Source organism: Leptonotus elevatus, chromosome 1 (assembly GCF_054856555.1).
Source record: "Leptonotus elevatus isolate MCC_2025b chromosome 1, RoL_Lele_1.0, whole genome shotgun sequence".
Classification (NCBI taxonomy): Eukaryota; Metazoa; Chordata; class Actinopteri; order Syngnathiformes; family Syngnathidae; genus Leptonotus; species Leptonotus elevatus.
The window spans coordinates 28736296-28760311 of record NC_141239.1 but is presented as its reverse complement, the minus strand read 5'-3'; the positions used below and the strand labels follow the sequence as shown (position 1 = coordinate 28760311).

Genomic DNA, 24016 nt, shown 5'->3' with positions numbered 1-24016 from the left:
TGAAATACAGGCTAAACTATTTGGGGTTCATATTTTATACCCGCCAGTATCGTGTATCCGCCAGTATCAAACCCGGCCCTCGAATACCCCTATGCAGCCTGTTTTCCATGTCTCTTTAAAAAAAAAAAATCAATCAATCGATCAATACATTTTTTAAAGAAAAAAGACAATATAAAGCAATATTCAAATATTCAAATAGTAAAACTCTTTCAGCCAACACAGCTGAGGATCATTTTCAGGCTTCATGCAGAGCTTGCTGATTAGCTGAGACATGGAAAACAGGCTGTACCGGTACTCGAGGACCGTGGTTGAGAACCACGGATGTATCTCACCGCGCGCGGTTCACTATCAGAACGAAAAATAAGTGGCAACGTTTAGACAACTGAAGCAACAATTTCCGGTTTGTTTTGAAGTTATGGCCGGATGTGGTGTGTAACATCGTGTGCAACTTGACACCTGTCTCAAGCTGCGGCGGCGGCGGCCGAGAGAGAGAATGTTCTTCCAGCAAGAAGGAGAAGACGAACAAGTGGCTCACAGGCGGAGGAAAAGTTCCAAAACAAGCTCGAATTCGTCGTGAGGTCAGTGGCGGACTGAAAGGTGAAAGTAAACTAGCGATTGGCGGGAAAGGGACGGCGAACGATCGACATTTTGACGAGAATCCACGTCGGGAATGTCGCCTCGCTCGTGGGAAGCTTGAGCGGACCCACCAACCGACCGACCGACCGACGAGAACGGCGGCGGAAAAGGTACGAGCAACTTTCTCTCCACTCTCTTAAAAACAAGCGACGACGACATTTTCAAAACAATTCGACCACCAGCTCGCTCCCAACTGTTAACTAGTGCCCACCCTGATATGTCCGCTTATGACGACCCCCCCCCCCCCCCACACACACACACACACGCACACACTCCCCCCCCATATCCCTCCCTGTCCTCCTTCCACTAAACTATGCGTATCATCTTGACACAATCACGTCAAACATAAATACAAGTCTACCGAATCTTTATATATATATTTTTTTTTAACTAAAAATACAATAATCTAAGTGTGAGTGAGAGCCAGCAAACAAAAACTGCTTGTAGGGTGCCGAATTCCCCTTGGAAGTGTTGACACTGGAGAAGAATGTGCCTGTGTCTCGCTTGTGCGATGGAGTCGGAGTGGAGCAGCAGAAGCTTCAAGTGAAACACATTTCTTGTAGGACTCTGGTGGAGGCTCCAGTGCAGGAAGCGGGACAAAAGTGGGACAACGTTGATGTCTGCCAATGGGGACGACGGCTCGTCTCGTCTCATCTTGGCTCTTACATAACGTGAGCAGCTGGGAAACGCAGCGTTAAAAGCTTCCCAAAACAAACGTGTGTTGACACCAAAACTTTGACGCAGCCGACAGGAAGTTCCTGCATGCACTCCGGTATCGGCTGCACTTGTGGACTCATCAGGACCTGAAGCACATATACGTCAGCTGAAAGTTGACAGGATTTCAGTGGGCGGAGTTTCTGACGGAATGTCTAGAATTTGTTCGATCAACGTTCATGACAAACGAGCCAATTAGGACACTTGGATGCTTCTGGAACGTCACATGGAATAACATCAACGCTGTACCACTCCGCTCCAGCAGAGGGCAACAAAACTGTCGGACAGGCCAACAACGCCGTAGCCGTCTGTGGACTGCACTCTGAATGATAATGCGAAAATCATTGCTCACCTCAAAACAATGCGATCTGTTGGGAAAAACTCGACACACAGCGACCAACTTCCTGTCACCTGGTATGATTTCATCATGATGCAGGATTGACCTCAGAGATTCAATAGATGATGTCAATTTGATGCATTGACATCATGTGTTCATTACATGACATCATGTTGTGATGTCATCCATTTTTTTGCCACAATGTCAACTAGTTTTTGAATTGTTACGATCAGGCAGCCAAGTTGGCGCCCTCTGACTTGTGTCTTTTTTATTACTATCAAATTTTAGTGTTGAAGCTTTGGGTCTTGCCGTGATGCGGCGCTGATGCTGTGGTGGCGGCGGCGGCGGTAACGCTGTGACGTCAGGATGGGGAAGGAGCAGGATCTCCTACAGGCGGCGAAGAGCGGCGACCTGCCGTCCACGCACAAGCTTCTGGCCAAGTTGAAGAGCAGCAGAAGCAGTAAGTTGAAAGCTTCACGTCGTTAGCATCGTTCGCATGATCAGGATTTTGACACTTTTGCCACCTCTACCGTCCACAATGAAAAAAAATGTACACAGTGATCAGGGAGTTGGTCATGATGAATGATTGCGAATGTAATCAATCATTCCCGCCTCTCAAATCACTACAAAGAGATTTTTAAAGGGGGAACCATGTAGGTTCACTATATCAAAATGCATATAGGGAGTAGTAGGGAATGGTTCAAGGATTCCGAAGCCAGCCGTGGCGACTCCCAAGTATGTTGTTAAAGTGTGTTTTCAATGTGTGTTGTCCAAGTGGAGTCAAAATCCCGCTGCGGCTCGCAGATGGCGCACCACCAGGATTAAGGAATTAGCATCAGGGACAAGGGAGGGGGGTCCAGCTCACTTTATCAAACGTGCCTTCACCTGAACTTCACAATATTTGCACTTGCTAAGCCAGGGCTGGGGAAACTTTAGTGCTCAACTCATTCGCTGCCAGCCATCAAGGCATCACGTCCATTCAGTAGTCAAATGCTTGACTGGAGCCACAATTGACAAAGACGGGGGGCCCTGCGCCCAGTCTGAGCAGGAGGAGGGGGTGTGGGGTGTGGGGGCTAGTAGTAGCAGTAAAACAGTCCCAAATCCAAATGTCAGGGGCTAAGGCAGAAAAATATTTCAATGATCTGAAGTTTAATTTCGAAAATGGGGTGCCTTCACAGGTGTCTCTGACAAAACATCTCAAAAAGTAAGACCGCAAGCTAGAAAAATGAGTATGAAACAAATATGTTGCAACAGGCTCACAAATGAGGCAATGATGTCATCAAAACTGCTTTGGCACTTGGCATCGAAAACAATCCAAAAAAGAAAGATTAGCCAAGATGGGACCAGCCAGCTCGTTGAAGACAAACGAGCGAATTACTCCCACAAACTACAACAAGCACATTTAGCGTAATGAAGACTTTCCATTTATCTCACAAAATATGTCGTCACGTAAAACTGGATTTTTGCTTGGATTTGCACCAACGTGGCAATGTCATTGTTAGTTTGTTTTGACATAATTTGTCGTCCAATTGTTTCTCTGGATAACACGTAACTCGACCAATGTTCACCCAACACTCCTGCCGGTTTCGTTAGCATCTCAAACGCAAAGACCACAACAAGAAATAAGTTAACCATTCGTTTGAATTTCATTTCTTCAACATCCACGCACCCTTCAATTTGTGTCTATAAACCATCATGTTGTTCCAACTTCCTAATTGGACCTTCACCAATTTAGCCCCGCCTCCAAGTGTTTGCGACTCTCATGTCAGTACGCTAGCTCATTACCTTGTGAGAATGGCGTTGGGCTACGCTGAGGCAACGTGTCAGCACTCGTCTCGCTGACATTCTTTTCTGTCTTTGCTAAGAGAGCAAACAAAGATCCTATGCGTGGGGGGGGCCCTTCGCTCGCGGGTGGGACTTTGGAGCCCCCGGGGCTCCTGGCTGGCCAGGTCTTCTCCCTATCGGCACCCACATGCGGGCACAGTTTGGTTAAATTGGGGGTGGGGCCACCATACACGTATAGAACTTGCGTGTAAAACCCAAATGAGTAAGACGAATGTCATTCCTGGACAATGAGGTAAGCAAATGGAGTGCACCTTCTTTGATACATTGCACCACTGGAACAGAAAACATCTCATGTTTTGCTGTCTTGTAAAGGTGCGCTCCATTTGCCTTCCCACACATCCAAGGTGTCATTGAAACGATATTAAGCCCACAAATGAGGATTTGGTGGCCCCCAAGCATCAATTGACACGTTTCTTTTGTTGTTGTTGGACTTCTTGAAGAAGCGTCGGGCTAACGATGACGTTGAGCGAGTGTGAAGGAGTCGGTCGTCCCGTCGTGCCTTGCTCCACTCCTCCTCGCTTGGGGCGCTCGCCCGTGACGTCGCCCTCCGCTCGCTCGCCCGCGCGCTTTGTCTTGTCTTGTGCCGCTTTCAAAGCTTTTGATGTACGCATCGCTGATCGCAAGACCTCATCCTTGTCAGTGAGTGTGTACGTGAGCGAGGGTGTGTGTGAGTATGGCAGTGTATATGTGTGAGTTTTTGTGGCATACTTGTACAAGTACGTGTATCTGTGTCAGAGTGCGTGTCTTAGTGTGTGTGTATGTGATTGTGTGTCTGTCACATTGTGTGCGTTTGCGTGAGTGTGTGCATGCGAGTAAGTGATGATGTCATCGCATTGGTATGTAAGTGACACCTTCCATCGTCTGTGCGGAGTTTGGAATTTTGCTGTAGTAGAAAAGAGTTTGATGAGGGAAAATGACAACTTGACAGGAAGCGGAACGTAGCATGGAGGTCACATGCTCACATGTTGGTGTGCGTGTGTGTCCTCAAACATCAGCATGTAAGTGGGACATTCCACAACGCTGGCGTGTGTTCGCGAGCTTCTTCAGCAGCAGTGCAGGATGGCTCGATTGCCGAGCTGTCCTCGTTCCTTCCCACACGTTCAGTGTTGAAACAGTAGAAGGTTCTAGATGGTTTCCTCTGGTGGTGGCAATATTCTGATTGGCCAGGAGAATAGAGGGTTCTAACATGAGTCCTGTTGAGGTGCTAGTGATTGAGTGTGGAACATCAGAAGAAGAGAAGGCTCCAGGGGGCAATCTGTATACATTTGATATCATATTACATATTTATTGTAATTTTATAGATAAAATATATAAAATAAATAAAATATTCTTTGAATGAATTGACTACTTAAAAAAATAAATATAAAAAAAAAAGTCAGTCCAAATCTGTAAATTGTCAGAAAAAGAGTAAAAGTAAAAAAATATATATAAAAAAATACACATGCCCAAAAAGGGACCGTAAAATGTTCAAAAAGAACAGTAAAGAGCAAAATCATATAATGTAAACAAAATTGCCCCCCAAAAAGTCAGAATATTTATTTGAAAAAAAGACAGAAAATAAAATGTTTAAAAACTGACTATAAAATGTCCAAAAACAAAAGAAGAAACCCCCAAAATTACAATAAAATGTCCATAAAATTGGCAAAAATTCCAGAAAATTGATAGCATAATCTCCATACTGTTTTGTTCATCGTGTGGCTCCAGACAATTTTTTAGTTTTAGTTTTTGACCGAAAATGGCTCTTTTGATCGTAAAGGTTGTTGACCCCTGCTCTTGATGGTGTCCTGTAGGGGCGCTAGTGACAAAGCAAAACAGGAAGTGGTATCTGATTGGTGGCTTCCTGTCGTCAGGAACAATGGCGTTAGGACGGGAAGTGTGAATGTTTGTGAGAGGCGGCAACTCACACACGCCGTCCGGGTCAGGAGCGGGTTGCGCCCGTGACCGTGCGGCACTTCCTGACCCGCTTCCATGCGGACTTTCAATGAAAAGAGCAGTTTGTCAGGTCATTTGGGCCGTGTTGAGAATCATTCACTCGTTTAAGAGTCACTAGGTAGAAGGTTTGACATAGTGGACCTCGATAATATTTTTGGGTGTGTTTATTTGGAATAAAAAATAGTAACAACTGTTCTTACAAGAGCTAATTAATGTTATTATTTCTTTAGGATCTTTAATAAGCGATTGAATGTGATTTGCAGGATGATGTGTTGATGTTTGTGGCAACAGTTTATAATGGCAATTTAAACTTAACCAAGCCACTGATGTCTATATTTTACTGTATTTGGGAAAGTTTTATTTTGAAGTCGGCCTTATCACCACGTTGGTGGCATGCACTGACCTGTAAATATGACTGGATAGCCGATAGCCCTTACACGCACATGCAAGCTGTTGAAGTCACAGGGCGGCCATCTTGCTCCTCCCACCTCACGAGCAGACTACTGTACTACTAACTATATGGTATACGTACGTACAGATGAGACATATACAGCTAGTAGGAAGTTAATTTAAGGTCGGAGGCGGGGTGAGGGTTGGGCGGGGGGGGGTAATGGCTGTGCCGGGGGGTGGTCACTATTTTTTAACAAGTTTAAAAAAAAATTATCAAGTGGCCGGTATGTGCTGCTTTGAAGACCCCCTTTTTCTTTTACCGCTTAGTTCCTTAGACTCCAATATTAGATTTGGCAGAGGCATCTTTTGTTGAATTACAGTTAATTCTTTAATTTAAAAAAAAATACAAGTTTCTTCCTGTAAACATCATTAAGCATATAATTTATACATATATTCAAGGCAAGTTGTAAAATGTCTGAAGTCCTCTTGTTTATGTTTAACAAAATTAAAACACCATCAATTATGCTGTTTCTACTAAGTACTGTCTCAAATATTCTCCAATTTCGATACTATAAATGTATAGGATCGTATGCCGAGAAACGTTTCTTGGGAGGAGCAATATGGCGGCCTCGCGACTTCAAACGACTTCAAAAGTCTTGGCCTATCGGCTATCCAGTCCTATATTCAGATTAGTGGTGGCATGTTACTGTCATGCATAGCATTGCTATAGCTAGCTTGACTGTCATCTCAACCATGCACCAAATAAACAGGTACCCAAGGTAGACTAAAATCCTTGAGAATTATTTTCAATGGGGGTACTCAAATTACTTAAGGACTCGTTTCACCCCTCTAATGTAGTGATTTGCTTACTGCGAGCATAGTCATTCGCTCTTTCCCGACTTCCAATCACTACTAAGGGATTTCTAGGAGACATTTTCTAGAGCTATACCAGTCTGCAAGTTGAAAGTGCCTATCCAACCATACTCAGCTTTATGACACACTGTGACTTTAGGGAAATCTTGTCACGTCGCTTTATTTACTTGATTTTTATTATATGATTCTTATCTCTTTAAAAAAATAAAATAACATGTTGCCCACCCCTGCACTCGGAGGTTTGCTGTGTGTTATGATTTGTAGCAGTTGTGGTTCCAAGCGTGATGAAGCGATCCAGTCCAAATGAACATTTGAGGACAGACAACAACAGCGTCAGTGTTGGCCACTGTGGACGGCGCTTTGCTCAACTTTCAAGTTTTACTTTCCCACACTCTGGTCTCACGTCAAATGCGTCCTTGCTGCTCTTTTCCCTCGTCGAAGTGGACGTTTCAATGAGCTCTCTGAACAAGGTTGACACGTGTGAGACGATGAAGGTGTGAAAGAGTTTGATTTGAAGCTTTTTGCCAGCACAGACGTGTAATGATAGCGTGATGGTCCAAGTGCGCCTCTAATTTTAGTCCTCCGCATTCTTGCGGTGCAACTTTTTCTTGCGAGCAGCAGCAGGAAGGAAGGAAAGGAGGAAGGAACAGGAAAGAGCAAGCGACAAGCTACAAACTTCTTCTGCTGCTGCTCTCCTCCAGCACCGCAAACAACCTTCAAAATAAATCACAATTGAAAGTACAGTTAACTCCTGAATATCGGGATGTGGGAGTTGACGGCGCCAACACTCACCCACCATGTCAAAGAAAGAAAACGAGGGATACACTTATTATCAATATTTTGAGGGATATCAGCATTGGCCACGTTTTTATTTTTCTTTTCTTTTTTTTTTACTTAACAAGATCAACTTAAAAGTAGGTTAACTTCAGGAAATTATGTATTTATTTATTGAAATGTTCAGTTAACTTTGGAAGAGATGTTGCTGACCTTGGAAACCCTGTTGCACTTTTTGTTTGTTTTCATTTGAACTTTAAACCTAGACGAGTGTACATTTTTATTTTATATTTTGATACAGCACTTCAAGCTTTAAAAAAAAATAAACCTTCAAAAAATGTTTTAAAACAGCACAAGCACATTTAACTCTTTTACTGCCAAACGTTATCCAAAAAACAACCCTGACAGTGCCAGCCGATTTTTATCATTTTCACTCATCTTTCAAGGCAAGCAGAATATTGTGTGCTATGAATACATAAACATGGTGAATACCATATGAAAGATTGGATTTCATTCTTTCATTAGAAAAAAAAGTATGTTTCTACCTTATTCCATTCTTTAGTAATCACCATTTGAATATGTAGATAATTTGAGTGACATCAAGCAATGGACAAACTCCATTCACAAACCAGCGCTGCACAAGACGTTGCGCTGCCCATTGAGGAAAAAAAATGTAGTTATCGTCAATTAACGTTTTTGGCGGCATTCATCAAGATTTTAGTATACGTCATTAAACGTTTTTGGCGGTAAAAGAGTTAAAATATTGAACGAGAGATAGCATGAGGAACGGAGAAGACAAAAGTATTTTTCAAACAGTATTTTAAAAAAGAGCAACAGTCACAATGTTTTCATTGAACTTTCGAAGACATGCAACTGAGCGTGTGAGCTCCCACTTGGCACTTTTTCTTTCAGCTTCCAAACAAAGAGTTCTACTGTCTAACATTAAAAAAACAAAAATGCCACTTAAAATATGGATAAAATACATGCATACGTCTGTTTGTTATCGAACCAATGTACATCATACCGCAGAAGCATAATACAGTTCAGTGAAGTTTGAACACTCCCCCAAAAAAAATCACATGTGTGATTTCCCCCAAGTGCGATGGGCTCTAGGCATAAAAAAATACCATTCACGGACGGCACAAAACTGCTAAGCAGCAAGCCAAAGCAAGAAATCATTTTGTGCATTTTCCCCCCACAAAAATCAACTTACTCAAAAAGTCAAAATGCCAATATTATTGTATTTGGGTACTATGTTTGTCCTGCATGTTATTCCAAATCTGCAAAAAAAAAAAAATTATTAGGCCTACCCACACAGTATAGGGCAGTATGGTCAACTGAGACATGTCTACCATCTAGTGGTGACTGGTGATATTACAAGCTAAAACTCTACTGGGGCTATGCATTGTTATTTTTTTCTTTGTAAAACCAAAATCCCACCCCCAAAATATTTTTACTTCAAATGTATTTATTTATTTTAGGGGCCACTCATAGTGAGGGTGGGGGCCTCATACAGGTGCCTATCCCTGATTTATACTATTAACCAGGTAAACAACCAGTTGAGGTAGACCGTCTGTTTTACACTTAAACGTGTGGACCTAAAAAATGATTACTAGAAATCCCAATGTAGTGATTCATATGTAGTGATTTAGGAGTAAGGAATGATGAATGATGAATGATTGTGACCAGTCCGAGTGTGCTGGGCTCTCGGGAGGGCGGAGCTAAGAAGATCAATTAAAAAATTGATCGGCGTGATTGGTAGAAGAGGGAAAAACATGTCGGCAGAGTGGAGTATGATTGCACACAAACCATCTTTGCTGAGGTTTCTACTGACGGTGATGATGAAGAGGGGGAGGAAGAGTGTGCTGCTGTTTTTGGGGTTCATTAGGAAAAGCGGGTCATCGATATCAAAGCAACACGACCGCATTACCGCAGGGATCCCCGCACGCTCCTTTCTCTCTTTGCAATCTTCAGTGTGTGTGCGTGTTGCTGTCTGGTTGGTGTGTGTGTGTGTGTTCTGTCAGCATCTCTTTCTTTTCTTCTTTTCTTGTTTTTTCTGCCAGTGCCATAAAGTGAGTGCGCATTTGCGTTGATCCTTCTGATTGGTCGCCCTCGTAATCTCTTTGAGTTCCAGGAGGTTGACTTTGTGTTTCTCTTGGTTTTGTTCTTGCAGAACTTTTAGGATCCACAAAGAGACTCAACGTCAACTACCAGGACACAGACGGGTAAACGCACACATGCACACACGCACACACATCAATGTCTGTCCATCCTACTGCATAATTGTTTGTCTGTCTTGGGAGGACTTTTGAAGTTGGATTTCAAGACAATATTCAAGTTAGGGTTTCAAACTAGTGTTAGGGTTTGGATTTTTGAATTAGGGTTTCACGCCTGGGTTAAGGTTAGAAATTAGGATTCTGAACTCATTTCCGTGCTTCAGCTTTGTGTTTAAAGCAACAATTAAGTTTGGAAGAAAGGGGTGAAGACTAGGATTTTCGTTTCAAGTTATGAAATTTGAGTTTGAAGGCAGGATTGGGGACCCATTAACAATTTGGGTTTGGGATGTGATACGACGACAACAGCAGCTAGCATGCTAGCCTCGTGGCGCATCACAGGCGGTGTACCATGAAAGCAGGCAGCATCGTGTTGCTTGGGTGACTGCAAAAAGGACAACGGCGTCCATCTTCCAAATCACTTACAGTGCACTAAATGTTGCCGTGAGGCGGCCATTTTGTAGTGCTGTTGGCATGTGTAGCGAGTGGGCGAGGATATCACTGTTTGGTTGCAAGGCATCATGGGAAATGTTGTTTTGGTGATTCGTGGCATTAAAATATCTCCAACTAGGAGAGCAGTACGGACGGAAATGAAGTGTTTATTCATTTTGTAAAAAACTTAAAACAACATACAATGGTTCTTTGAGATATGAGTTGAATTTGTTGCGTAAGCACTCTCATAACTCCAAACTCCATATTTCAAATCTTCTTTCCCCGATGAAATGAATTCAGAAGCATTCAAACTCCTCCAGCCTACCAATGAAACCCAAACAAACTTCAATGAGTTCTTTTCATGTGAAAAATATTGGGACTTTATTAAAAACACACTCCATTGACGTAATTATTTATTGTTATAATGTCTTTCTAAATCTGCTGCTGTACCGTTTGTGTTCAAATCTTTGTTGTTTTAAGGGTTATAACTCCACTACATAGATGCTATTAATTGGCCCGTAGCTATAGCCTTTCCATTGATGTGTTAGGATTAAGCTAGTAGAGGCTATGTGGTAGCGTGAATTGTCATTGTTTACTTTTCCAGTAAACTTTGGGGGGGGGGAGGGGGGGGGGGGGAGTAATAAAGCTTGCTGTCAAGTGCTCGTATCAAGTCTGCCCTTGCAAGACAAAGCAAAAAAATTGGCCAAGATGTCGTCCAAAACAACTTTTCATTTCACTGGTTATGATTCAACTCCGTCAAAGTCCGTTGGTGCTGAGTTGGCACTCAGCAGCCAGGAAGGACCAAAGGGTTGCCTATGCAGGAACAATCATTCACTCCTTCACCACTCCACAATCACTGCAACACAACTTGTACTGGACCAACTATCTCGCTCAACTATCTCAAAATGCCGAACAAGTCTACCTAGCGACAAGTGCTACCTAGCGATTGGGGAGGAGTATTGAACGATTGGAACGCAGTAACTGCGTTTATCTAACAGCCTATCAACAAAAAAGACAACAAGCGTTTGCCAGCTGCTTGTGTTGCCATGGTGACAGACACATTCCTCAAGGCGCTCCATGACGACAGGTAAACATTTACCCCCCTTTGCCCACCCTTTACCCTCAGCCCTTCTGTCCAATCAGACGGCTTACACCTGACGATTCACCTGCGAAGGCGTGGCCTTAGGAAAATGTGTCAGGTATTGCTTGCTGACAGGGCTGTGGCCCCTGGCCACACCTCTACGCACCCTCCACCATCATGCACCAAGCAGGATTCTCACAGATGATTGATTGTATGTGTGTGCGTGTTTGTGTGTGTGTGTTGTCCCATTACTGGCGCTTTCGCCAGCGGCCATCTTTGTTGCCGCGGCCACATGAATGGTGGAGTTATGCAACAGCACCTTTTGTCCTGTCAGGTCACATGTCCTTGGCTCCAGCGCACACACGCACACACACACACACTGATAAACTTACATCAGCATTTATTTATTTATCTACCGCTATCGCATTTTTTTATTGCCTCATCATGCATCAAGCTCTTGTAACATGTTCGAACAAGTATGTGTGCAAAAAAAAAATAGCCCACATGGAATCTGGTCGAGGTGTGTCTGCTTCCTGGCTTAGATTTCAAAATAAGAATCAAGTAGAAGATACTTTTATTGTGCTCACATTCACATCATATTTTAGGATTGAAGGCAGCTTAAAGTTATTTTAATAATCAATTCATGTTGTGATTATTTTTTCAATGAATCGGATAAAAGCATTCAATTTCATTTCAATCCCTTTCTTCTAAATCAGGATATGGTTTCAAATTGACAGTGCAAAAAAATACACAAACCTAAATTTGATGATGATTCAGTTCCTGGTATGGTCAGTAACATCCGTCATTGGATGTTTGCAAATGTCTTATTTTGAAGAAAAACAAATCCTCAGAAATTCAGCTTCTCAACAGCAAGTACAGACATCTTCTAGCTTTGTGTATTTTTTTTTAAGTTCAACAAGGTCTCTAAATGATTGATCTATGATAAAAAACAGTTGTTGGCAATCCATTTGCCAATTAGTTGTCTATTAACCGATAAATTTTTACACTGCTATAATAGTGTCAGAAGTGTACTGAAAGGTCCAGCTAATGTTAGTATTAGCGTCTGTGCAGTAGCACTTAAGTCCACACGAGGGAAGTCATTGTTGCATCTCAAGCAAGAGAGAGGAGGGCCAGCTAGAAAGCTAAGAATTGGTGATTGGCGGAATGTGACGTGGCACTTTTGTTTTGAAGCACTCATTTCCTGTTTGCTTTGTTTTTGTTTGGCAGCTTCTCAGCGCTGCACCACGCCGCCCTCACGGGCACCGCTGAGCTGCTGGCGGCGCTGCTGGAGGCGCAGGCCGCTGTGGATGTCAAAGACAGCAATGGTAAGACTGCACGCCTCCTCTTCATCAGCAGAAATCATCATCAGCAATATGGCTTTCAACTAAAATCACATTTTTATTTCAGAATTTATATTACATTACATTATTATTATTGTCTTTATAGTTATTTATTTAGTTTGTGTATATATTTAATAGTGCCCGACTGATAGGGATTTCTTGAGGTCACTTCGAATTCCGGTATTTGACAGAAAAAATTCTGATAATAGATTAATTGCCCAGTTAATGTATTTTAAAGTGCAAGGACCTCGTTCGTTCTGAGTGATGCCAATACTGACCAGCATACACTTTTTCTGAAGAAAGAAAAAATATATCCATGTTTAGTCAGCAAATTTTCCTAATATGATTATTTTGAGGCAGCACGGTGGCTAGGTTGAGAAAATGGATGGATGGATAATTATTTTGAAGGGAGGTATTATCGGCCGATTGAAACGGCCGATGGAATAATCAGTCGGGCCCTAATGACTGCCTAAGCTATTTTTGAGCATTTTAGGAAAACAAGAAAAAACAACAACAAATTGGACAAACAGGAAGACTCTGTTGCCTGGATTAAACCATTGTGCATGACCATGAGCTACACAAATGTGAACCCCCTCCACAATTTTTATCAAACGTTGCTATTTTCATAGATTTTTGTGACAGCAAGTTAAAAATGACATTGGCACTAATGCTGTTAGGCTAATAATGTATATCAATATTGCACTATTTCAAATTTTCTCCCCCTGCAAATAAAAATTTGTTGGTGGCAAGTCACGATGCTGACGCTTACTTGTGGCGCACATGCAGGAATGCGTCCCCTGCATTACGCGGCGTGGCAAGGAAAGTCTGAGTCGGTCCTGATGCTGCTGCGCTCAGGAGCGTCCGTCAATGGTGTCTCGCTGGACGGGCACATTCCTCTGCACCTGGCCGCACAGTATGGACATTACCACGTGGTGAGCGAGCGCCCCGTCGTCCTCGATTCGGTGAGCAGTAAGCGTCCCGCCTGCCCCGAATAAAAGAAAGCCCTGTGCTGCCGCTTTCAGTCGGAGATGCTCCTCCAGCACCAGTCCAACCCGTGTCTCGTCAACAAGGCCAAGAAGACGCCGCTCGACCTCGCCTGCGAGTTTGGACGCGTCAAGGTCAGCGTGTGTTTGTGCTTGTCGTACAGCCGTGCCTTGCGAGTCCCAAACTACTAGATGAGGATTTAGATGTAGTGGACCTTGATAGTTTCTCCACTAAAAATCCCCTTTGCAGTAATTCAGGAGTAAGAAATAATGAATGATGTGCTTGTCTGTAATTTTCTTTCTAATCTTCTGGGACAACTCCTTTGTTTCCTCTGGTTCATTTTTAATGTGGTACAAACCATGTCACCAAGCAGCTTAGTGACTACTTGTCACCCTTAAAATAGGCTGATGATGAATGATTGCAAGTAATCACTAGAAAGTGAGTTCAGACAATTGAAAAAGCATTTTAATTAATGAAATAATGAAAATTATTATTTATTTTTTTTAAACACGAAGCTGCATCTTGTGTTTATAAAACTATGTAAAACTAATTATGTAGCAAACATTTTCTTAGTTCCTGTCTTTGCCAATTAATATAATACATGAGCTTTCAGGGTTCATTTTTGCACAGCCGTACCGAAGAACGAAGGAAGGTCAAACAGCTATTTGAGAATGATAGTTTACTTCACTTAAAAAAATAAATAATTGAACGCACTCGCACGAAATAGTCAAATTTTTTTAAACTAATACTAAAACTAATAGGATTAGACTAAAATGAAGCATTAAAAAAAAAACTAACAAACTTGCACTAAAATGAATTAAATCTAACTGAATTTAAAAAAATAAAAACTAACTATAATGAAAATCCCAAACTATTGTAACCCTGGTCGAGAGTTGTGACTGGTCACGTGTGTGTGCGTGCGTGCGTGCGTGCGTGCGTGCGTGCATGCGTGATTGTACATATGACATTGTGAGGACCAAAATACGTCTTTAACCAACAGATTTATGAAGTGAGGACATTTTCCTTACAACTCAAGACCTCTTTTTGAGGGTCAAGACTTGGTTTTAGAGTTTAGGTTTGAATTGGGATATGGTTGAGGTTAGGGTAAGGAATGGGGGTAGGCAATCATTTTTGATGGCTGGGGTTAGGGGAAAGGGCTAGGAAATGCATTGTCTATGGATGTCCTCACAATTATATAAGTAAGTACGTGTGTGTGTGTGTGTGCGTGTGTCAGGTGGCCCAGCTGCTTTTGAGTAGCAACATGGTGGTGGCGCTGTTGGAGGGAGAGCGGAAGGAGCCCAGCGACTCGGCTTTCACCACACCGCTGCACCTCGCCGCTCGTAACGGTCACAAAGACATCATTGGGTGAGTATGTCACTGGCGAGCAGTCCTTAACTGAATTTAAAAAATTGCTCACAAATGCTGACTGGTCGCTCTGTCTGAAGTATAAAAGCTTAGCGTGCGCTTTATGTGTATGTCTGTGCGTGCGCGTAGCCTGCTGCTGAAGGCCGGCATCGACATCAATGCCACCACCAAGTCAGGCACCGCCCTGCACGAGGCCGCCCTCTATGGGAAGACCGAAGTGGTGCGGCTGCTCCTGGACGTGAGTTTGCTTGCCCGCCGACGACTGTGTGGCGTCTGCGTGCTATGGCGTTTTCTACTTCTCCTTCTGCGTGTTTCTTTTTCAAGCTAAGTTGTGGGGCTGCAGGCGGCCTGACCCACTTTGCTGCTGCTTCAAACACTCATCACAAATCTGTGTGGGGGTGTGTCTGTGTGTGTGCGTGTGTGTGCGTGTGTGTGTGTGTGTGCGTGTGTGTGTGTGTGTGTGTGTGTGTGTGTGTGTGTGTGTGTGTGTGTGTGTGTGTGTGTGTGTGTGTGTGTGTGTGTGTGTGTGTGTGTGTGTGTGTGTGTGTGTGTGTGTGTGTTTGTTTGATTGTGATGCGTATGTGTGCGCGCGTTTGTGTGTATGTGCACGTCTAGGCCGGTGTCGACGTGAACATCCGGAACACTTACAACCAGACGGCACTCGACATCGTCAACCAATTCACAACCTCACACGCCAGTCGGGACATCAAGCAACTGCTCAGAGGTGTGTGAGTGTGTTGTGTAAGCCTTGTTTGAACGTTATCTGACTGGGGTCGTGGTGAGGTTATGTTGAGGATATTGTCTCCTTCCCAATTGCCCCACAGATGCAACGGGGGTCCTGCAGGTGCGAGCGCTGAAGGACTTGTGGAACCTTCACGATCCCACCGCCCTCAACATCCGAGCCGGAGATGTGATCACGGTGAGGCGACCCTGCAACAAGTTCAGCTCAATTATCAGACTGCTACCTTGACTTATGAGTTCAATTCACTATGTAACTTGGCTTCTAACTTAGTTGACTGTCTGATCGAGTTAGCTTGACACTAATTGAAGTGAACTGAAAAGCCATTAATTCCTTAACAGAGGGTACCAACATTATTTCAAGCTAGCGTGCTAGCGCAGATGCTAAGCTAATGTTACGGCGGTGGCGGCAGGTCCTGGAGCAGCACGCAGACGGCCGCTGGAAAGGTCACATCCATGACAGTCAGCGGGGGACGGACCGCGTAGGCTTCTTCCCGCCCTCCATCGTCGAGGTCATCAGCCGGCGCATCGGTGAGTCTCGACGATGTCATCGCACGACATCGTCGTGATTTACCCACAAAACTAACCGGGTCATTCCAGTCATTCCACGGGCTTCCTGCATGCGCTCTTCATTACCTTTGACCTCTAACGTAGTGCTTCCCAAACCCAACTGAGCCAAGCACGTCCAGTAGAAAAATCTCACAGCACACGTCTAAACAAAAATGGCACAAAAGTAGACAGTCAACTCCATGCGATATAGCGCTGGTTACCTGTACCTACAGTAATTTCTGGACTATAAGCCGCTACTTTTTTCACTTGCATTCAACCCTGCGGCTAATACTAATGTGCGGCTTATCCATCAGATCACAAGGGGGCGCACTGTAAAGGAAGCACAAGAGTGTCAGGCAGAGAAAAACAAACCAAGTGAGCCCAAATACAGTAGGAGAGACGGAACAAGAGCGAGACAATTTACGCCCTCATTATGGAAACGAAAGTAGCGGGAACCCGGTGCGGTAACATTAAAACACCTGCGGCTTACAGTGGGTGTGGCTTATATGTGTAACAAACTTGAGTATTCCCCAAATACTTAATAATAATTGGCTAACGCGGCTTATAGTCAGGTGCGCCTTGTAGTCCAGAAATTACTGTAATTTTCTGGTGGTGTCCTGTGAGATTTTTCTAACGTCAAAAATGTGCCTTGGCTGAGTTGTGCTTGTGAAGCACTGCTGTAACTGCCCGTTTGATTGCCCTTCCCCACTGTACATCCTCATGTTGCCCTGTAGGGGGCACTCTCTCCCGGCACGCCTCCCTTCCTGCTCGGCGCCGGTCCAGAGCTGCCCCGTCCGCCGGCCTCAACTCAGCCCCTCACGTTGACGACTCCTACTCCCTGTGCATCCCCCCTGCCCCAACTGCAGGTACGCATACGCCTGAAGTCTCGCTGCGCCACCATAGCACCACCTGCGCTGCCGCCACCTCCTCTACATTGTCACACACGCGTGCACCGCTAACCAAACACAGCTCCTCAGTAGACATTTCGTCTGGTGTTCGCCCGTGTACGAGAGAACCTTAACAGCCGGTGTATCGCGACGGTGCCCCAGCCCCCCCTCCATGCTCCCCACCTTCCCCGACGGAACTCAGTCATGTTTGTGTTCGCTAGGTGCGTCTCCGAGCCCCCCGTCTCCGTCCAGGCGTCCCTTCCTGGACGTCTGGGTGCTCAGGGACTCGTGTCACGGTAAGACCCCCAAAACGCGGCCTGCTACTCCCGCTCGACGCTACGCATCCGCGACGGACCCCTCCCACGCTCGCTTTGTCTCGCCTTGTGTCTCCTCATGTCATCATGACACCTCGGCTCTGTCCTCTTCTCTAAATGCTACCTTTTCGTAGCAACGTGACAAGATTTGCCCAAAATTAAAGTCTGTCAAAATGCTGCGTGGCTGGAATGGCCACTTCAACCCGAGTAGAATGTAGCAAGAATTTTGAAAATCGGATGATGGCTTCCGGAGAAAGTGAGTTTTTTGTGTGCAAAAAAAGTTGCCTTTTTTTATATAATGCAAAGAAAATCTGGTCCAAAAACACTTTCAAATGAGAGTAAAACTTTCTCAATTGGACCCTTTGGTTTGGTCTGCTACTTGAGGAAGCGCTTCTCTGATTGGCTGACAAGTTTCAGTTCGAATTCATACAGCTTTTTCCAAGTCGATGCATCAAAATGACCGTGGCGTTCCAAACGGGGTGCTTGACCTAAAAAGGCGGCTGAAATAGTGGACGTGGACATTTTTGGTGAGAAGTCCAGAATAGGTCACGTATGTCAGTCATCATTCGGAAATGTATTTGTTCTGGAGGATTTTTAAGGAGTTTAATGTTCTCGTTCGGGGGTTAGGCGCATGTTTGTTTGTTTTTAGAAAATTCCACTGAAATGAGGGCCACTTGTCACGATTCTACTGGTGGATGGATGGATGGAAGGATGGATAGATAGATAATCCCATGAAGAAAATTAGATTGTCATAGCACTAGCAGCAATACTGACAAATGTATACCGTACGAGTACAGGAACAAGCAAGAAAGCGAAAAAAGGACACTGAATGTAAACTAAGCTGGAAGAAAGAAAACTGGGCGGAAGGCGGAGGTCTTCCTGTTGGTCTGTGCTAAGTCAGAAATAGTCAGATGCTGTTCAAGCAGTCATTATACAATTAGCATAATATTGACAGTGATATGAAAGAGGCATGAAATGGATGGATAAATATAAGACTTCTTTCTCTATGTCTCCATGTTTCTTTCTTTGCCTCGTGCTGCTTCCCATTTCACACCACCTCACTTTTTGTCATCTCATTTCATGGTGTTACGTCATGTCATGTTTTCATGTCATACCTTCTTGTCATTGTGTCATTTCATGTCACGTTGCTTATCGTTAGGTGACCGCGAGAAGAGGCTAACATGAATTTATAGGATTTGTTTATGTTCAAATAATCAGGAATACATTGTGTTTACATTTACATACAACGTAATACACTAACTTGCTATTTGACATTTAATCATTTCTTTGTTGATTTGACAGTTTTTCTCAGCTGCTTTGGTATAGTTCTCAAATCATCCTTGAAATTTGCAAAACAGTAAGTGCATTTCTCAAAACAATTTGTACAAATGCCAAAACCTCATGAATCTCTTTCTGAAAATCCTTATTGCATCTCTTAAAAGTTTAATTATCTGTGTCATTGAACATATCAGTGCCATCAGAATGACAAGCCTCTGTGTCATGGTGTTGGGACGGATAAAATAGTAAGATTGATCAGTTATGTTGTCGATATAACAGTGTACGGTGGAGTTATTTTCTGATGTACAGTAAGCCTCAGCTCAATTTTAGATGAGCTTTTATTCTAAATTGTAAGCTATACCTTAGTCTATGTGTAAGACTGGTTGTGAGAGACCGGTCAAGATCACATGGAGGCTTTTACTGTTTGTCCTGCAATTTGTTGACATGCTATCTCATTACAATACAGAAAGGAAAAGACAGCCCTGCATAGCATAAAAAAGTAGAAATCTGAACATAACAGTCTCCTTTGGGAAAACCATGCATGGCGTTTTGAATCAATTGCAGACTTGCAACACCTGACGTCCTTTCCCCCCGAATTGTACATAATTATTTACATGAATGTGCTAAAACATTTGCACAAAAAAATGACAAACTGATTTTTTGATGTGCAAGTGATACAATAATGTGAATATTTTTGACAATTTATATTCTGAGAAATGCACCAAAGCTACTGAGAAAAACTGTAAATAGTTCAGCAAACTTTAGCTCCTCCCCCTCAACGCCACACTGACCGCTCCTGTGTCCGCCACCCGTCGCTTGCGCAGAACCATCGACTGCATAACGTTGCAGATGCACATTCGTGGTGTCTTTAGTTGCGCTGACATGAAGTCGGCGGTCCAGTAGGCTACGTCACGTGACCGCACCTCAGGACACACGTCTGCGTCACGCACTTGTCGCACATCTTTGCCAACTCTGCGTCTTTTGTGGTCACCAGGAGACCGGAGCAGCGTGGGGAGCAGCGAGAGCGTGGGCAGCACGCGCAGCGCCGGCAGCGGCCAGAGCACCGAAAGCAACAACAACACGCTAAACAACAACAACACGCTAAGCAATGCTCACAATGGGATAGCCATCTCCGGTCACCATGACAACAAGGTACGCCTGCACAGCCTTGTCTTGTCATCGTGCGGAACGGCTTTCAAATTCCGGTTTGTGTTCGCAGGTGGCGCCCCCTGTTGCTGATTGTGGAGCCTCGCCAAGCAAGCAGCCTCACGCAGGTTTCATACCGTCCCAGTTCATCCTCATCCGCTTTCTTATGCTTTTCCTTCTCATTCCATCCTCCTCCTACTTTTTCTCCTCTTCCTGTTCCTCATCTTCCTCCCTGTGGTTCTCCAAATATCTCATTTGTTTTACCTTCTTGTCAACTTTTGTTGCCCTGCGTGCAGGTGCTGTTGCCTCCCGCAGGCCGACTGTGACGGTGCAGCAAGCGGCGGAGCAGACCTTCACACATCAGCAGTTTTTCCGTCCTCAGCACCTGCTAGATGGCAAGGTAGCAAATTATACTCAGTACAATTATGATGACGATGATGATGTAAGCGTTGTTTGGTGTCTTTCTCACATTTGAGGACGCTGAGGCCATCTTCGATTGGCTGAATGACTTCCAATTGGAGCAGTACGCGGGGAACTTCATCAGTGCTGGTTACGATGTCCCAACCATCAGCAGGATGACGCCTGAGGTCAACAAATTATTTCCTGTTTACTGTGTGCAGTGCTGCATTGTGTGAGGGAGTGGGTTTGGTTGAAGTGGAAAAGCGGTCCACGATGTTCCAGACCAGTCTCAGTTATAGTAGTTAGTGACTGTTACTGACGTGTCATTGACTCACCTTCAGGATCTAACAGCCATCGGTGTGACCAAACCGGGACACCGCAAGAAAATCTCCATGGAGATCAACAAGCTGAACATGCCAGAGTGGCTTCCTGAGTACATCCCGGTGAGGAGTCCACGGAAAGATCCGGAAAGTCTAACACATAAGAGTCGATCGTGACCCAAGTGCCTTTGTGTTGCAGTCGGAGCTCAGCGAGTGGCTCGGCGCCATTGGCCTCCCGCAGTACCTGAAAAGACTCTCGGAAAACGGCTACGACAGCATCGGCATCGTCAAAGACCTGACGTGGGAAGACCTGCAAGAGATCGGCATCACGAAATTGGGTGAGGACCCCTTGCCCCCGCCCCAGCTGGCGTACGCCTTTCCTATCGTGACCGTTTGCGTTTTGCCCGCAGGCCACCAGAAGAAGTTGATGTTGGCAGTGAAGAAGCTGTGCGACATCCACCGGGCCATCGCTCAGGCAGAATCCGCCCAGGGAACGTTGCGGCGCAAAGCTCCCGGAGCGCTGCACATGGTCGCCATCGAGCCACCAGATCCCGGGGGGGAGTGCTCGTCCCCCCGCACACCAAAAACCATGATGACCTTTCAGGACAGTGAGCTGAGCGCGGAGCTGCAGTCGGCCATGTCCGGCCACTACGCCGACTGCGAAGATGTCAGGAACGCAGCGGGTTCGTCCCATGGCAGAGACCGAGGGTCTGGACGCTCCCAGGAGCCCCCCACCGCCTCCATCAGCCCCCACGGTCGCTCCCAGGAGAGCCTAGACGGCAGCCCCGCAAGGGACAGGAACGTCCCCGAGGGCCGGGACCAGAGGCCCGTCCACAAGTTGGTTCCTCTGGGAACAGCCACCGTATTCAAGTATCCCGCTGTCCCCGCCAAACCCAAAGTGTCCCGCTCTCACGGCTCGTCTCCTCACGGCTCGCCAGCATTGAAGGGTTTCAGCTATCTTCACTCTCACTGCGGATCCACGGGTGTGTCAGGTGGACTCCAGGAGCACCACCGGACTCTAGCGCCTCCCAAGAAACGAACCCACAGTCTGAACCGCTACGCGCTATCAGACGGGGAACCCGACGAGGACGACGACGAGCCGGCGCTTCCCTCTGGAAACGTTCCTTCGTACGCCACCCTAAGCCGCAAACATTGCCGCGCTCAGGCAGCTCGGGTGCAGGCCGGCCCGGAGAAGAGCGTCAGCGTAGGCCGCAGTCAGTCTTTTGCCGTGCGGGCACGGAAAAAAGGACCCCCACCTCCACCTCCCAAGAGACTGAGCTCAGTGAGCAGCCCCACCAGCGGTGAGCTGAGCGATAGCAGCACCGCCTCGTCCTCAGGCGGCAGCCTGGGAACAGACAGTCGAACCATGTCATTGGGCAGCGTTATGACTGACGGCGGTACCGTGTCATCGTCTTCATCAGGCGGGGGTGGTGTAGTGACCGACAGCCCAGGAAGCGTCAGGAGCATCGCAGCCTCCCTGGAAGGAAGCGCAGACACACAAAAACCTCCAGATCCCAAATGTGACTCCGATCTGCAGCCACTGCCTGCCGGCGAATCCAAAGAGACCCTAGGGGTGAGGAGGAGGGTGCAGAGCGCGCACGAGCCAGAAGTAGGCGGCAAGTCCGACACAGAGGAATCTGACGCCAAAGGCTCGAGGTCACCTCACAACAGTTCCAGTGAGTGCATCCCCTTCGCCGAGGAGGGAAACCTGACCATCAAGCAGAGGCCCAAAGCCGGGGCTGCGGGAACCCCCAGGGCCGAGGCCGTGACGGAGCCTCCCGACAAAGTCGCCACCGCCAAGAACCCCGAGGTCCCGGAGTTCAACCTGAAGGAATCTGATACGGTCAAGCGGCGACACAAACCCAAAGACAAGGACGAAGGATCCCCCTGCAGAGACCAGATCCAAATTGAGGTTGAGGCCGACGGCAAGGAAGGGAACCCGGAGGAAGCCTGTTTGAGGATGGACAGGGAGACCCCTATCAAACCTCTCTTGTCCCCGAAACCTCCACTCGTGGCCCCCAAACCCGTACGACACAGCCTGCTGGCGGCACAAGGTAACATTACTGGTGACATGCTTACCAAATCACTCACAGCTCACATTTACAACCAGGAAGATGGTCACCACACGTGACTTGACTCAGGACCAGCAGGAGGACTCTGTAGTCCTGGGACTTGGTCTTGGACTTGTTATAATTTACATTTCAACTTTGATTAAGAAATGTACATACCAGAAATTCAGACGTATAAAGATTATGTCATTTTTTTCAGATGAGATCTGTGGTACTCAGTTTGCATTCTGCCCCATCTGTTGTTTACAAACATGATGAAAATGTGTTTTGACACTTTTGACTCATTCGGGGTTTTTTTCTTTCTGGGACAGGTGGACTCGGGGCTCCAGCAGTAAATGTCAGCGTGGTCCAAAGTCTGGCCTTTGGCACCACAACGTCCCCATGGTCTTCATCCCGCGGGCCCTCCCCGCTGGCGGCGCCCCCTTTTTGTCCCGCCCCATCCTCCCCGTCCGCCACCAGAATCCAGGCTTTGGGTGGTCCAGGCGGGACTGAGGTGGTCCAACAGAGACTGGATGAGACTAGCACCTCTCTGGCGGCCGCCCTCAAGGCTGTGGAGAGGAAGCTGATCCTGGACCGGGACCAGGGTGACGGGTGAGCTCAGGAACTTCCATACTCATTTGGCTCTGTAGTGACTGGGGAGTCAGGAATGATGAATGATTCTGAACACAGCAACTTGGGAATCATTCACTCATTCCCGAATCACTTCACTTCAAACGAAAGTTACGACTGTAACTGCTGTTCTATGAGTCCCGGACGACCGCCAGATGGCGGTGTTTCAAGCACTAAATGTTTCCTTCGCGCATGCGCAGGAAGGGAGGCACGAAATAGAACTGCATTGTGGGATACATCAAGGGCATGAAATAGTGCAGGGATATTGACTACCCACCACAATATAGAAGATAGGGAGTGATTTGGAAGCCAACTAATGTATATTTAATTTTATTAAACCAGCTTTTTTCTTGTGTGTGTCTTGGGTTTTGCTCCCAGCAGAGCTAACACGGTCAAGTCGGCAGGAAACATCCTGGATGACATCGGGAACATGTTTGACGACCTGGCCGACCAACTGGACGCCATGTTGGACTGAAGGCGCCCTTCAAGATAAAAGCACAGCTAGTGACATGACGACAAACAGCAGCACTTAATCAACACAGTGGAGTCGTTTTTATTGTGAAGTGCTGACATGAGTAGGAACTTGACAGCAACTCTTCATTCCGTACATAAAGTGTGATGTCACTTCCGGGTCCAAATATGATGAAAATAAACTATTTATTGGAGTAAAACCTCTGGGATGGAGCCAAGGAGAGTACAAAGTACATAAAGCCTAAAATGGCAATGTGGTC

The 24016-nt window shown here is 45.7% G+C and overlaps 1 protein-coding gene across 10 annotated transcripts in view; it reads left to right on the top strand.

Annotated features, from left to right (window-relative positions):
* Positions 1–438: 438 nt before the first annotated feature.
* caskin2b (CASK interacting protein 2b) overlaps positions 439–24016 on the top strand; it is a 24370-nt gene continuing 792 nt past the window's right edge. Inside the window, exons 1-24 of one of the 10 annotated variants that reach the window (XM_086089315.1) lie at positions 439–746; positions 1200–1307; positions 1381–1764; positions 1976–2147; positions 9675–9726; positions 12515–12612; positions 13414–13559; positions 13650–13745; positions 14846–14976; positions 15106–15214; positions 15592–15700; positions 15801–15895; positions 16128–16245; positions 16998–17129; positions 17372–17446; positions 19737–19894; positions 19962–20016; positions 20185–20288; positions 20365–20475; positions 20629–20730; positions 20807–20945; positions 21018–22661; positions 22988–23267; positions 23664–24016. The exon at positions 23664–24016 is cut by the window's right edge and continues 792 nt beyond it. In XM_086089315.1, the coding sequence (XP_085945441.1) occupies positions 2054–2147; positions 9675–9726; positions 12515–12612; positions 13414–13559; positions 13650–13745; positions 14846–14976; positions 15106–15214; positions 15592–15700; positions 15801–15895; positions 16128–16245; positions 16998–17129; positions 17372–17446; positions 19737–19894; positions 19962–20016; positions 20185–20288; positions 20365–20475; positions 20629–20730; positions 20807–20945; positions 21018–22661; positions 22988–23267; positions 23664–23760 (3945 nt within the window). In that variant the 5' untranslated portion in view covers positions 439–746; positions 1200–1307; positions 1381–1764; positions 1976–2053 and the 3' untranslated portion in view covers positions 23761–24016. Of the gene's footprint in view, positions 747–1199; positions 1765–1975; positions 2148–4134; positions 4172–9425; positions 9574–9674; positions 9727–12514; positions 12613–13413; positions 13560–13649; positions 13746–14845; positions 14977–15105; positions 15215–15591; positions 15701–15800; positions 15896–16127; positions 16246–16997; positions 17130–17371; positions 17447–19736; positions 19895–19961; positions 20017–20184; positions 20289–20364; positions 20476–20628; positions 20731–20806; positions 20946–21017; positions 22662–22987; positions 23268–23663 lie in introns of those variants that run through there. The other 9 variants (XM_086089305.1, XM_086089325.1, XM_086089296.1 and 6 more) reach the window with 9 other exon arrangements.